General features: G+C 43.7%; 1 protein-coding gene across 1 annotated transcript in view; it reads left to right on the plus strand.

The window, feature by feature from the left end:
* Positions 1–1,818: 1,818 nt before the first annotated feature.
* RSBN1L (round spermatid basic protein 1 like) overlaps positions 1,819–12,938 on the plus strand; it is a 45,291-nt gene continuing 34,171 nt past the window's right edge. The window contains exon 1 of the mRNA XM_053977384.1: positions 1,819–2,413. Within this exon, the coding sequence (XP_053833359.1) occupies positions 1,819–2,413 (595 nt within the window). The remainder of the gene's footprint in view (positions 2,414–12,938) is intronic.

Below are 12,938 nucleotides of genomic sequence, written 5' to 3' on the forward strand. Positions count from 1 at the left end.
ATATAATTGTGACTTATCTGAAGTTTGAGTGACCTTAATATACTGTTGACTTGGGATCAACACTGGCATAGAAATAAGATTAACTTGGCTGTAAAGCCTGTAAAGTTGAGACAGTGTCATGAGCTGCCTCAAATTTTCACTCTAGACTCACCACAATCCAGTTTCCATTAGGGACTGGTATATAGGGATACTAATGGCCTTGTGTGCATATTGTGGCACGTCTAACATCAATTGAGACAAAACCACTGATTTGGACTAAGGTGGATGGGTCACCTTTCCTTAACCTGGAAAAGAGATGTCCATTAAAAGGCACAGGTTTTTCTCACCCACTGATACAAATAAAACATTTCTGAGGGGAGTTGAAGATGACCTTCATACTTATAGGCCCACTCTAGTTTACCAGCCCATGTACCAGCTTATGTATGGGGAGATTTGTACCTTGATTTCAGTCTGGGATTGGATGTGAGTTGACTATTCCTTTGGCACACATGCCATTTCCCCCATCAGGCCCAGAAATACACTCTTACAGTAGTGGAACTTGAAACATCTGAGGAAAAGACAGAGTTGTCTGGATACAGGAAATCTATTCTTTTCTGCTGAGATGAACACTGAACTGCATTCAACCTGGTTTACAATTTCAAAAGAAACAAAGAAGGAGATAGCCCGAGTGCTAGTAGCTTACTCTGAGGCTCATCGGTGGCAGCTCAAATGAAAATGCTTTGTGGAAGCAAAAAAATCTAAACTTAAAACATTGTTTGCCTGCTGATACATTGTGTACAGAACTTCTCAGAGCAATTTCATGTGGCTGCCATCTGCCAGGTTCGGTTTAATGGGGCAGCGACTCTGTGGTCCCCGCGGCAACCAGGAGACCCGAGGTGTGACTGACCAGAGCAGGAGCACGGCAATGCGAACAGTCCAAAGAAACTTCTAGGCACTTCCTCGACGCTTCCTGCCGGCACTAGAACCTAGGGGAATTTCAGTCTGCTCCTGAACCGCGGCTATGGCAGCTTTAGTGGCCAACGGCACGAGTGGGGGGCTCCTATTTGGGACACTGAGCTCAAATCCGTTCCCTGAGGCGCGGCGGTCAATGATCCCCTGGTGACAGACACCCGACTGTCCCGGCGGGCTGGCACCGGCACCTCGCACAGCCGCTGGCCTCGGCAGCTCTGCTTTCCTCCCATCAGGCCCTCCGGAGCTTCCAAACTTCATGTGAGTCCCTCCAAAGATGTGGGAAAGCGTGGAGAACTCGAGTTCGGATAGCGCTGAATGAACAACCCCCCGGCCCCGGAACATCCCGAGGGAAAGGTTCATGGCCTCCCGGGGTACATCCACCGGGAACGGCGCTAGTCCAGACCTTCCTTATTTCCCAAACAAACGCCCTGCCCAGGAACAGCCCGCGGGGCTGCGGGACCGCGAGGATCCCCTCAGCCGCCCCCAGAACGGAGCGGAGAAGCCCAAAACCTGAGGCGTTAACAAAACTCCCGAGATGATCCGGGGTCCAAACCTTCCTTATTCCCAAACAAACGCCTTTCTCAAGGGCGCCGCCGCTCCCCTGCCCGTCCCCGCCGCGCTCCCCTCACGCCGACCCCGCTCCCGCGCCCGCCCCGACAGCGCCCCCGCCCCCGCGCGCCCTGCGCACTCAGCCGAGCCACCGCCCCCAATCCCCTGAGAGCCCGCCCCCAATCCCCGCCCTGCGATTGGCCGGTCTCGCTGTCTGTCCGGCACCACCCCGGCCCATTGGGCGAGGCCGTGACACTGCCCCGCCCCCGGCGCGATCGGTTGGGGCGAGCCGAGAGTAAATAGACGCCGGAGCCCAAGATGGCGGAGCCGCCCAGTCCCGGTCGTGGCGCGGCGCCCCCTGAGCAGGAGCTGCTCGGCGCCAGGACGGCCCCGGACGCGAAAGGTTCCCGCGGATCCCAGCCGGCCGCCAAGAAGGTGAAGGGAGCCGAAGAGCGGAGCCTGAAGGGCGCTAAGCGCGTCAACGGTGAAGGGGGCGGCGGTGGCGGGAGCGCCAAGCAGCCGCTGCCCGCGGTCGTGCCCAGCTACAGCGGCCCCGGGCCATGGGGCTTCGCCACGCTGCCCTCGGGCCCCTCGGCGGGCGCGGGGGGCTTTGCTTTCCCTTCCCCGCTGTCCCGGAAGCTGCTGCCGCCCGCGGTGCTGCTGCCGCCGTCCGCCTCCCCCTCCTCGTCCCACCCGCAGCACCAGCACCGCCACCACCGGCACCGCCTGGCGCTGGCGGCCGAGGCGGGAGGCGGCGGCAGCGGCGGCAGCGCCAAGCCCAAGAGACCCAAGGAAAAGCGGGACAAGGAGAGGAGGAAGCACGGGGCGCTGCCCGTTGTGGCGGCGGCGGGAGATGGCGGCGGGGCCCTGAGCCGGGAGGAGAACGGGGAGGTGAAGCTGCTGTTCCCGAAAGGTGAGCGGCGGGGCAGCGCCGGCAGCGGGGGCCGCGAAGGGAGGGCTGGAAGGGGCAGCGAGCGCAGGGGGCCTCGCTGGAGCTGCCCGGCGGCAGCGGGAGGTGGCTGCGACCCGGCCGGGAGCTGCGGGCAGCGCTGGACCCGGTCACACATCGCTGGCGTTGTGTAGGTTCGTGGGGAAGGCAGCGGCGGTTCCGTCCGCCGTCAATCCTGTCAAAAAAGGGGGTGTGGAATTAGCGATGGCGTCAGCCAGAAGCTGCCAGAGGCCTTAGGTTTTCTTACCTATTAGGGAAATGAGGATGCCGAGTAATTTATTAGAAATGTGCGAACAAAATTTAATTGGGGAAAAACGAAGAACGTGTTGCAAAATATCGCCGTAATTTAAAAATTTAATCCTAAATCATCTAATTTCTTAGGCTATTAATTTTTACAGATTAAGTCATTGGATACTAGTTAAAATGCAGTTAAAATTTAGATACTTTGGCTTTAGATATCTCATGTAGCTGCTGCTCCAGGCTTTCTTTATTTTTTGAAGATCACATCTCCCAAGGAATGCTCGAGGTCCTCAGGATAAGGGGAGGAGTGCTGGGTTAGTTCATTAGTGGTGCTGGACAAAAATGGCCATACGAGGTAGGACAAGATGTCAGGCAAGAGTCTTGCTTGGATTCCTGCTGTGATCTACAGTAAATATTGAGAACTAAAAGACAATACATTAATACATGATGACAGTACAAGAATACATGCTTTTATTTCTAGTGTGTCCTTTTGCAGTCTCCAGTGACCTTAAACCAGATGTTGATGCTTTTATATTTACATTGAAATATGAGGAATTTGAAATGTACATTCCATTACCTAGTTTAGTCAAGTTTCCTTTATTTTAAAGGAAAAATAAATTAAAGCTGTTGTGTAAATAATTTAGGTTACTTTGATTGTGGCCTCTACCTGTAATTAAGAGGATCAGCCAAGCTTGTGGAGAAATATCAATATGCCTTTTTATCTGCTGATTAGGTTTTCTGGGCTGCCTTAGTTCATTTTCCACTAATTTCTATAAGTATCGTGGTCTATGATTCACTGACCATTGAGGGTTTTTTTTATTATTTACTTGGATCTTGATTGGTGGTGTACAAGTGGGTTTTAAGTATGTAATTTCAGTGCTTTCAAGTGTTCTGTTTTAGGGCTTTTTTCCCTCTTTGTTCCTGTCCAAAAGGTGACTGGGAAAAAGCCTTTAGAAACGATGCTCAATACCCGTTTGATGTTGGTGAAGTCATTTTGTCTTCAAGGATAGCTGCTAAGAAACTCACCCAATATCCTTCTTGCAGAGCTTTGTAATTAATAACCATATTTGCTCTGATTGCTGTAGGGTCCTACCAGTGTTAAAAAGAGTCATGTTAGTAAATCTTGGAACCATATTATAATAACAAGAAGAAATATTCTTTCACATTGGTTAAAGAAATTGACACTGATAGTGTTAACTGAATAATTTATGTGATTTGTCTTTAAAGAGGAGATTCTGCACCCTGTATCTGGAAAAGATACTTTTCTCAGAGCTTATGTACTCACAGGCACAATTTTTTTTTTTTAGTTGCTGAGTGCTCAAAACGGACTGTTTTACCTTACATTTGTTCCTTGAAAATTTACCTACATGCAACAAATAAATTTTCAAAGGCAAGCGATACCTGTTTGGCATCTGAGTCTATAGATTTCTTTTTAGAGGAGTAGTTTCTAAACCTAAAATTTTGTGGCATAATTTCCTATATAAAAGAAGAACTTTATTTTAATTAAACTATATTTTTGCAGAGAAGGCTGTGAGACAGTGAAGGATGCACAGAGTCTTCTGCTGAGAGCTGCCAGCCTTTCAAAAGTGATTCAGTATTTGACTGTAGATTAAAGAACAGGTTTGTGCTGTTAATCCTGTGAATAATTTACTTTGCAGAGAGGAAAGGGAAAACTGCAGTTATGATGCAGGGAGAAAAGAATGGCTGGGGGGCAGGCACATAGAATCCTAAGTACAGAGGAAAGCTAAGAATGACATTTGGGTGGGTGGGTGGAATAGTCAGGACTTGTGCATTGGGAGTGCTGAAGCTACAGACTGGAAAAAGATACCAGAGGGACTGTGGCTGCAGCATATAATAAGTGAATGTGGAATGAATTTGAAATGCTGAGAGGAAAGGAAAATAGCAGGCAAAAGCAGTATGGAAGTGATTCTGGTCTTGTTTCGGTGTGAAAGATTATACTTAGGTGCTGTAGAAAAGGCCAGGAAGGTAGGATAGAAGGAGAGTGAAAATTTTAGGCAGCCTACAGGATGGAATTGAACAGCATGGGTAAATTTAGATGATTTGGAGTAATTATGAAAAACTGAAAGGCTTGCACATATAGGATATATGAGGGGCAGGGAAGTAGGAATAAAATATTCTCCTTCAGGTGTAATGAGCTGAGTTTGTAGAAGCTGTCATCAGTGCATTCTAAAAATCAGCTTCATGCAGGCAGGTGCAGTCTCTTGTTCCTGGAGTCTGCAGTTAGACAACCTTTCTGCTTTTGGTGCAGTGGAGAAGGATCAGCCATGTGGAATTGATGGTATTGATTGATTTTCTCTCCTAGCATTCAGAATTGATACTCGTGCCAGTGTTGCACCTGCCAGAAGGAAAGTTGTGCCAGTGGGGAGGCTAGAGGTATAGAGGCAGGAATACTAAAAGATAAGCAGGTGGAATGGGTGAGAGTTCTGTGGTCGTTTTGAGGCTCTGAAAATGGAAAAAGTCCATCCTCCTGTTTGCAGCCAAAATGGAGATGCACTGCAGGTGGGTACATGTCATTCTAGTACCTAGATACGAAGAGTTGTGTTTTTGATCAGTGAGCTGTGTGCTCTGCTGCACAGAGCTCTTAGGGTGTGATGAGAAAAAGCTTTACCTTTGTGAGAGAGACTGAGGGCCTCCACAGATTTCAGTACTAGAGAAACTGAGAAGCAAAGCTAGATGAATCAGGAGAAGAATGGCAAAATCTGCCTCATGAGATTGTTAGGACTGTGGTATAGACAAAATAATACAGGGAATCAGGGTGTGCAGTGGGGTAAATGAATGTGAGATCTGGCCTTGAGAGTAGTAGCAAATGCTTTTTCCAAATTTTAGTTTAATTATGGTAATGATGATAGGGGTGTTGACACTGAGGAGGAAATTGTGAGGTTTTTCACCTTGCATTCAGAAAAGCTGATGATAGGAGCTGATCTGTGTCTTTCACTTGCAGTAGTGATTACGAGGTAAGGGAGCCTAGTTCTGAGGCGCCCTAATTTCCTAAGTGATAGGAAGATGTTAAACTTGGTAGTAGCCAAGAATGGATGATATGTTTAAAGCTTTTAAAAAATTTTTATATTTTCTTCAAGTTTTTGTTTAAAGACTTATTTGGTCTTTTAATTAATTGCAAAGAGCTTTTAAGTTGCAGAGTCATAAGCAGGCCTTACAGCTTGTGATTCCATTAAATGAATAGAGTTCAGTGACCCCTTCAGAGATGATCTACCATGCAGAGAACCTGAAAGAGCCTTTTGCCGGATGCATGATTTATTCTGCAGATAACGAGGTTTAGGCTGTTTAAAATAAGCTTAAATTTCACTTGTCACGTGTATTCTGATAGTGGAACTAAAGTTGTGCAATGTTTTTGTTTTTATAACACAGTGTCAGTCTGACAGAAGTGATTGCTGTTCATGCTATGACTCTGCTGATTCAGTTAGTCATTTAACTGATAGTCTGCTCTAGCAGTTCATAGTTGACATTGTTTTCATAACAGTGCAAAGCTCAGCCACTCCCCTCTTCATTAGACAACGCCTGTCCAAATCTTTGGTTTTGGTCCCTATGTAAGGGATAATGCAGTTTGCATGATCCATATTTTCTGCTTTACTTGCTGTTTCTGTGTACAATTTCTCTTTCTCTCCTTTTTTTTTTTCCTTCAATGATCCATTTGTAAGATTGCCTCAGTGTGCGGGCAATTGCAAAATGAGATTGAAATCTTTTGACTTGCAGATGGGGATTCCCCGTATGAGCAGGAAAGCTGAATATGGCACTGTAGCTCTTGTTTTTAATATTAGTCTAATTTTTAACTCTCCCTCCTTTGCTCCCCCCTTCCCACCCCCCTTCTTTCTCCTGCTCTCTTTGAAGGATAGATAAGATGAGCATTTAGCAATGATTCTTCTGGTAACTGTTACCTTGTATTGTGTGACCCTTCTGGGATTTTAGCTTTCAAGAAGTTACACTTTTCAGTCTTAATAATTTTAGTCTGCATCCAGTGGTATGCTCATTTCATAGTCTCTGTTACCAAAGTAGGTTGAAGAAAGTTTTGAATCTTCTTTTTCCCTTCTTTACATCTGGAGCTGTGCATCTTGCTTGTAAGGTTGTCTTTTATTTTTTTCTTCTGCTAAAGATTTCCTCCTTCTGTTAACAACTACTTCCCTTTTTTTCCTTTTTCCTTATACTATGTGGCTTGACTCACTTCCCTCTCCTCTCTGTTGAATGTTTTAAATATGGCAGTCATTTTCCTGCTTATGAGGCCTCTTGATGACTCTCATCTGAGTTCTTCAATATATTTCCATTTAGATACCCTACTGTAAGCAACAATGTCTAGAAAGTGTTTAGGGCTTTAAATATGGTATTCAGGAGGAAGAGGGACTTCTCAGATTTCTGTTGCTGTTTGAGATTTACATGCAGTTCAGTTTTCAGAGCTGGTAGTGGCATTAATGTAAGTATGCAATGTTGGGATAAATTTGGAGCAGTACATCTTTTTCTTGAGGGACCCTGGCCCCTTTTTGATAACTTGAAGCTTGCTAGGCAGAGCAAAATCTAAGCTGGAGAGCCATGCCCTTCCTGTACCCCAGAATCCAGCTCTGTGTGTAATTTACGCAGCAGAAACTTACTCTGATTTTAGAATAAGAAATAATTTTTCGTAGTTGACACAAGATCAGGAGGCTGAAGCATTTGATCTGAAACCTCTTGAAGAGGCCTTGTTTGCAGCTTTCACATTCTGTTACTGATTTCAACTCCCCAGTGTTTGAGCTTAAACTTGACTCATTCAGTTCTGCATGTAGAAGGTCTCCGTAGAAGTGCGAAGCTTAGAGGAACTGGGAATTGTAAAGATCATGTTTAAGTTTTTTGGAAATGTTTTAATTCTGAAAGAGATCTGTCCTCCTTTTCATTAATTGAAGAGCTTGAGGAAATGTTCTTGCCTGATAAGGGGATTTCTTTAGTCATATCTTGGATTTTAAACTTAAATTACTGAAAGGGGTGTCAGCCATTTATTCCTGGTTGCTGGGATGTGAAATCTGTCCTTTTTTTGATGATTTTTTTTTATCTTGAACATACTGTATGGGTTTTTCCGTGTTCATTAAGTTGGGAAACCTGCTCTACAGTGTACATTGTAGTATTTAATAAGTGCAGATGTCAAAGCTGTTAACATGGTGATGTTAAATGTACTTCATGTACCTGCATAACCAGTTAAACATGGCTTCTTGAGGTTTTATTTTTATGGGTGTTTGTTCAAAGTGAGGAGAGTGCTGATGGAAGGGATGGTAACTGATGTTCTTGTTTGCCCCTCCTTATTCTCCCTTCCTTTCAGTTACACTGCTAGTGGTGTTATCCATATTGATGGTGTCCCTTAGCAGTAGTCTGTAAATATTTTGCCTCATGTGCAGTGACAGCCCTTAAATCAAACAGAGGAGCGAGAGGCAGAATACTTTGAACATAATCTATGACTGACTACTAATGTGAGTTACCATCTGGAAAATGATGCAGAGCAGCTGCAGCTTTTGGCATCTGACAGGGCTGTACAGCTCTCCTCTTTTAGTGCTGAAATGGACTTGCTTGTTTGAGCTCCTGCATGGGCTTCAAGGTGCAAATTTCCCAAGTGACAGCCACCACATTGCACATAGTCCAGCCACTAAAGAGCACTTCCCACTTACTACTCACTCTCTATGCTCTAGGTTTACCTTTTTGTCTGTAGAAAGCTTGCAGTAGAGGCAAAGATCTGATTAGATTGCTGAAATCAGGATGGTGTGTTCCTGTATTTACTGCTTAGGAAATCATGTCAGACATTATGAGAAGGTATTTCCTGAGTTGGGAAATGAAGGACTTATACTGTACCCTTTAGTTGTAAATTGCTATTTAATGTATAAATACAGTGTGTATCCATTTCTTTTATTTATGTACTTAACCTAACATCCATAAAAGGTAGTTTTGGAATTTGAGGAGGAAGTATGCATATAATTCTTAATTAGTTCAGTTCATTGTGTAGAATTGTTGTAAAGTGAAAATATTTTTCAGATGCCCTTTAGAAAGGCAAGATGGCACACACCATAATAAAAGTCTTCCTGTCTATATGTAGCACTTCTTTTATTTTAATGTACTGCTGTTGCAGCATTTCTTTCGCGTGTGGGTGTACTGTTTCTGTGACATGCAAAGCAAAGAATATAGACTTTATGGTGACACTCCTTACTGTGAATTTGAACGAGACCTGTAGAAATCTCTTAATTCTTTGGGTGTTGTATTTTTTCTAGACAGGGATCCTTATTCCTACAAAGCTCTATATTTTAAAAAGTATACACTGGTTTATTTAGTAGAGTTGGATTGGGTTTGCATGGCAAGGTTTTGGTAGCAGGGGAGATACAGGGGTGGCTTCTGTGAGAAACTGCCAGTGATGGTGGTAGCATCTCTGGGATTATATATTTTAAAAGGCGGGGAAAAGTTACTGCACAGGACAAATTGCAGCTGGAGAGAGGAGTGAGAATATCTGAGAGAAACAGCCCTGCAGACACCCAGGTCAGTGCAGAAGGAGGGGCAGGAGGTGCTCCAGGTGCTGGAGCAGATTCCCCTGCAGCCCCTGGGTGATTCCCTGGTGAGGCAGCTGTGGCCCTGCAGCCCAGGGAGGTCCATAGTTGAGCAGAGATCCACCTGCAACCCTTGGGGGACTCCAGCCTGAAGCTGGGATGTCCAAGGGAGGCTGTGACCCCATGGAAGCCTTTGCTGGAGCAGGCTCCTGGCAGGACCTGTAGCCCTGTGGAAAGAGGAGCCCATGCTGGAGCTGGTTTGCTGGCAGGACCTGTGACCCCATGGGGCACCATGCTGGAGCAGGCTGTGCCTGAGGGACTGCACCACATGGAAAAGGACCCACACTGCAGCAATTTGTGAAGAGCTGCAGCCCATTGGCAGGACTCACTTTGGAGAAATTTGTGGAGTACTGTCTCCTGTGGGAGGGACCTCACTCTGGAGCAGGGGAAGAGTGAGAGGAGTCCCCACCCTCTTGAAGCCAGAGGAGTGACTGAAGTGACATATGATGAACTGCAACAGTCCCCATCCCCCTGTGTCACTCAGGGGAAGGAAGTAGAGAAAATTGGGAGTGAAGTTAAGCCTGGGAAGAAGAGAGGGACAGGAGGAAATGTTTTTAACATTTAGGTTTTATTTCTCATTACCCTAGTCTACTTTTGTTTGGTAATAAATTATTTTTTTCCCCAAGTTGAGTCAGTTTTGCCCATGACAGTAACTGATGCTACATATGATCTCTTTGTTCTTACCTCAACCCATGAGCCTTTTGTTGTATTTTCTCTCCCCTGTCCAACTGAGAAGGGGAGTCCTGAAGTGACTTTGGTGGGCACCTAATGACCAGCCTGGATCAACTTGCTACAAGAGTAAGAAATAACTTTATAGTAATAGAGGCTTTTTTTTGGCCCTCAGTCAGTAGAGCTTGAAAACTAAGGACTGAACCTAGCTCTTAGTGAACTTCCATAGCAGATTCCTACTGTACTTGGATTTATATTTTTTTTTAACCTGGGTAGGGAGTATTTGCAACCTCTGTTTAGTCTATGACCAGTTATTTCCTTAGCACTGTATTTCTTTGTCAAAATCATACAAAGTAAAAGCATGTGTTTTGATAGGTGGGACAAATGTAATGAAAAGATAGATTTCTTTCTTTTTTGCCCTGGGACACAAATTATTTCAAACAGTTGACTTTTAGTCTCTTTGGAGGTATGTAGAGGCCTAGGAAGGCTCTGTGCTGGGGCTATGCTATTTTTGTAGAGGCTTATTTCATCCTCAGCAGCTCAAAAAGCTTTTTTTATTTTTCTTTTTTACTTGTTAGGAGTAGTCTTGGTGGAAGCTAACTGCATAATATTCTGTGGACATGGAAAGGTTATCATAAACATCTTTCTACCTTTTACTACCTTGTGATCTTGGTTCCCTACAAATGAAATGGAGACCAGTAGTAGCTTCTACTGGCCAACTTCAAAAAAACTGTACAAGAGCATTCCAGGTTTTCGTAACTTCAACAGAACAAGATTTTCTTGTTTTTCCTTGCCAGTATCACTCACTGCTTGTTTATTCTGTGATATGTAGGTTGTAAATGGCTTAATGTTGGGGGTATTAATTTTAAAGCAGGCATTTTATTAAGAATGTTCATGTTTCTGGATGTCCCTGAGGAGAATAATATGCAGAACTTTGTTTGAGAGTTGTGTTTGAGTTCTGCAAGCCAGACTAGAAAATACTTAGTAATACTCATAAACTTAAGACATTTCAACTGAGAATTAAGTTCAAGTGTTAATCCATGGAATAACTCTCATTTTGACACAGTGTTTTTTTTTTTTTTTTTTTTTTTTAATGTGCAAAGATTTTTTTTTTTAATTTCAGTATTTATTTATGCTTTTTTTTTTAAAGTGAACTACTGGCCTTTGTTAAGCTATTCTGTGAGCTTTGAGGGAGGAAATCAGAAAGTCTGTACATTCAAATTGGGTTTCTCAACTGTTTTTTACTTGCATCAGTCTCTACACTGGTTTTGTTAAAATGCTGTGATTTCTAGAAGGGAAAGTTTACTCCAAACTTCCCTCAGCTGCATTGTATTTGCAATCGCTTATGGTACGATTTACTTGTGGCTGTTGCTGGGGGATGTTACAGAACACATTCATTGTTTCTTTTGTTGGGAAGGTTTCACCATTGACTCTAATTGCTTTCTAGATGTGAAAATAAACTAGAGCCTCTTTAAAAGGTTCTCTGTCTTTATGTGTTGCTTCTGACAAAACTGGAAGATTCATTGGCCTCATTTTCATGAGCTGGCAGTAAAAGATTCTTGCAGTCTTTTGTCCTCTTTCAGCAAGACTCAACATCTGCATATGCTCTTTAATCTTGCTTTGATTTGTAAGTGATAGCAGAAGTCAAGTGTGCCTCTTAACCATACAAAAATGTTGGGATAAAATCTAGGTCTTCCCATGATAATTGTAGTTCTGGCTGAGTTGATCATTCAGCCAAGGTTATAAATCAAGCCTGGTGTTACTGCCTACTGGCTGAGTGTCTGCTTTCAGAGTGTTACATTAACTCCTCTTGCACAATTTACCCAACTTCATACTCAAGTTGCAGGAGATTTATAAATTAGGGATTCCTTTTTGGGGAGAAACAGGTTGGAGAGGAAGATTTATGTCTGTTTAACCTATTCCTAGAAAGGTTTATGTTGCTTAGGAAAGCTTGTTTGGTTTCCGTGGTCTGCTATACACATAAATCTGCTTTGTCATCCATCCCTTCCCACAGAGGTGTTAGGAGGAGGCTGTTCTTGGACATGGCTGTTTCAGTAACTTAGAACTAAGACATCCTGTAAGTGCAGCTACCTTATTATATTTGTGCCAGTATAGTTTCTGTTCTCTCCCTGCTGCTTATGATCTGTGGAGAGGCAAGAGACATGTCTCAGTTGCCATCTATTTTGGTTTTTATTTGACTTATTTTCTTATGACTCTCCCTAAAAGACATTCTTTGCTTCACCCTAAGAATTGCAAGGGTTTAAGTTCTGTATCCTCATTAGAATATTCCTCAGAGGAAAGATATGAATGCTGTGGAATCACAGAGCATTCATTTATGTGGATTACTGTCAGCTCTTTGCACCTTTATCAACATGCTTACTGAGTAGTTTGGTTAGGGGTCACTCTACATTGCCTTCTAGAATTGAGGGCTTTCTTTGGTTTGGTTCTGAAATATTTCTCATTTGTTAGTAGTGAACATACTCGCTACTTCTATTTTATGTGAATGCTTAAGGAAGAGTAATTGGATTTCTTTGCTTCCACTTGGGGTTTATAATGCAACTACCATGAATAAAACATCAAGGCTGTCTCTCAGCTGTATTACTGAAGCATAACATTATGTAGAAGCTTGAAATCAGATTTCCTCTTTCCCTGTGGAGGTTAAAAAGCCCAGCGAACTCTTTGAGCAGGTACTGGCTTCAGGCCAGGAAATAAGGTGTGAAGTGTTGGTTACACTGCATATAAGCCTAGTAAAATCTGACTTCTTTAATGCTTGGCCTCTTAAGTGAATCTCAACTTGGCTTGCAAAGATGACTGCTTGAAACTATGAATTCCTCTAGGTCTAGTATTTTACATGCAGAAAGCGTGCCTAGAGGCTCTGCTTTTCTATGTCAGGGATTTAAAAACTGGAGTGATTTGACAAGAAAGTAAATGAAAAATGAGACTGCTCAGGTAAGCTGTTGCTGATTGTAGGTAAGCAGGGGAAGCACCAGTGAATT

This window comes from Vidua macroura, chromosome 5, assembly GCF_024509145.1.
Source record: "Vidua macroura isolate BioBank_ID:100142 chromosome 5, ASM2450914v1, whole genome shotgun sequence".
NCBI lineage: Eukaryota > Metazoa > Chordata > Aves > Passeriformes > Viduidae > Vidua > Vidua macroura.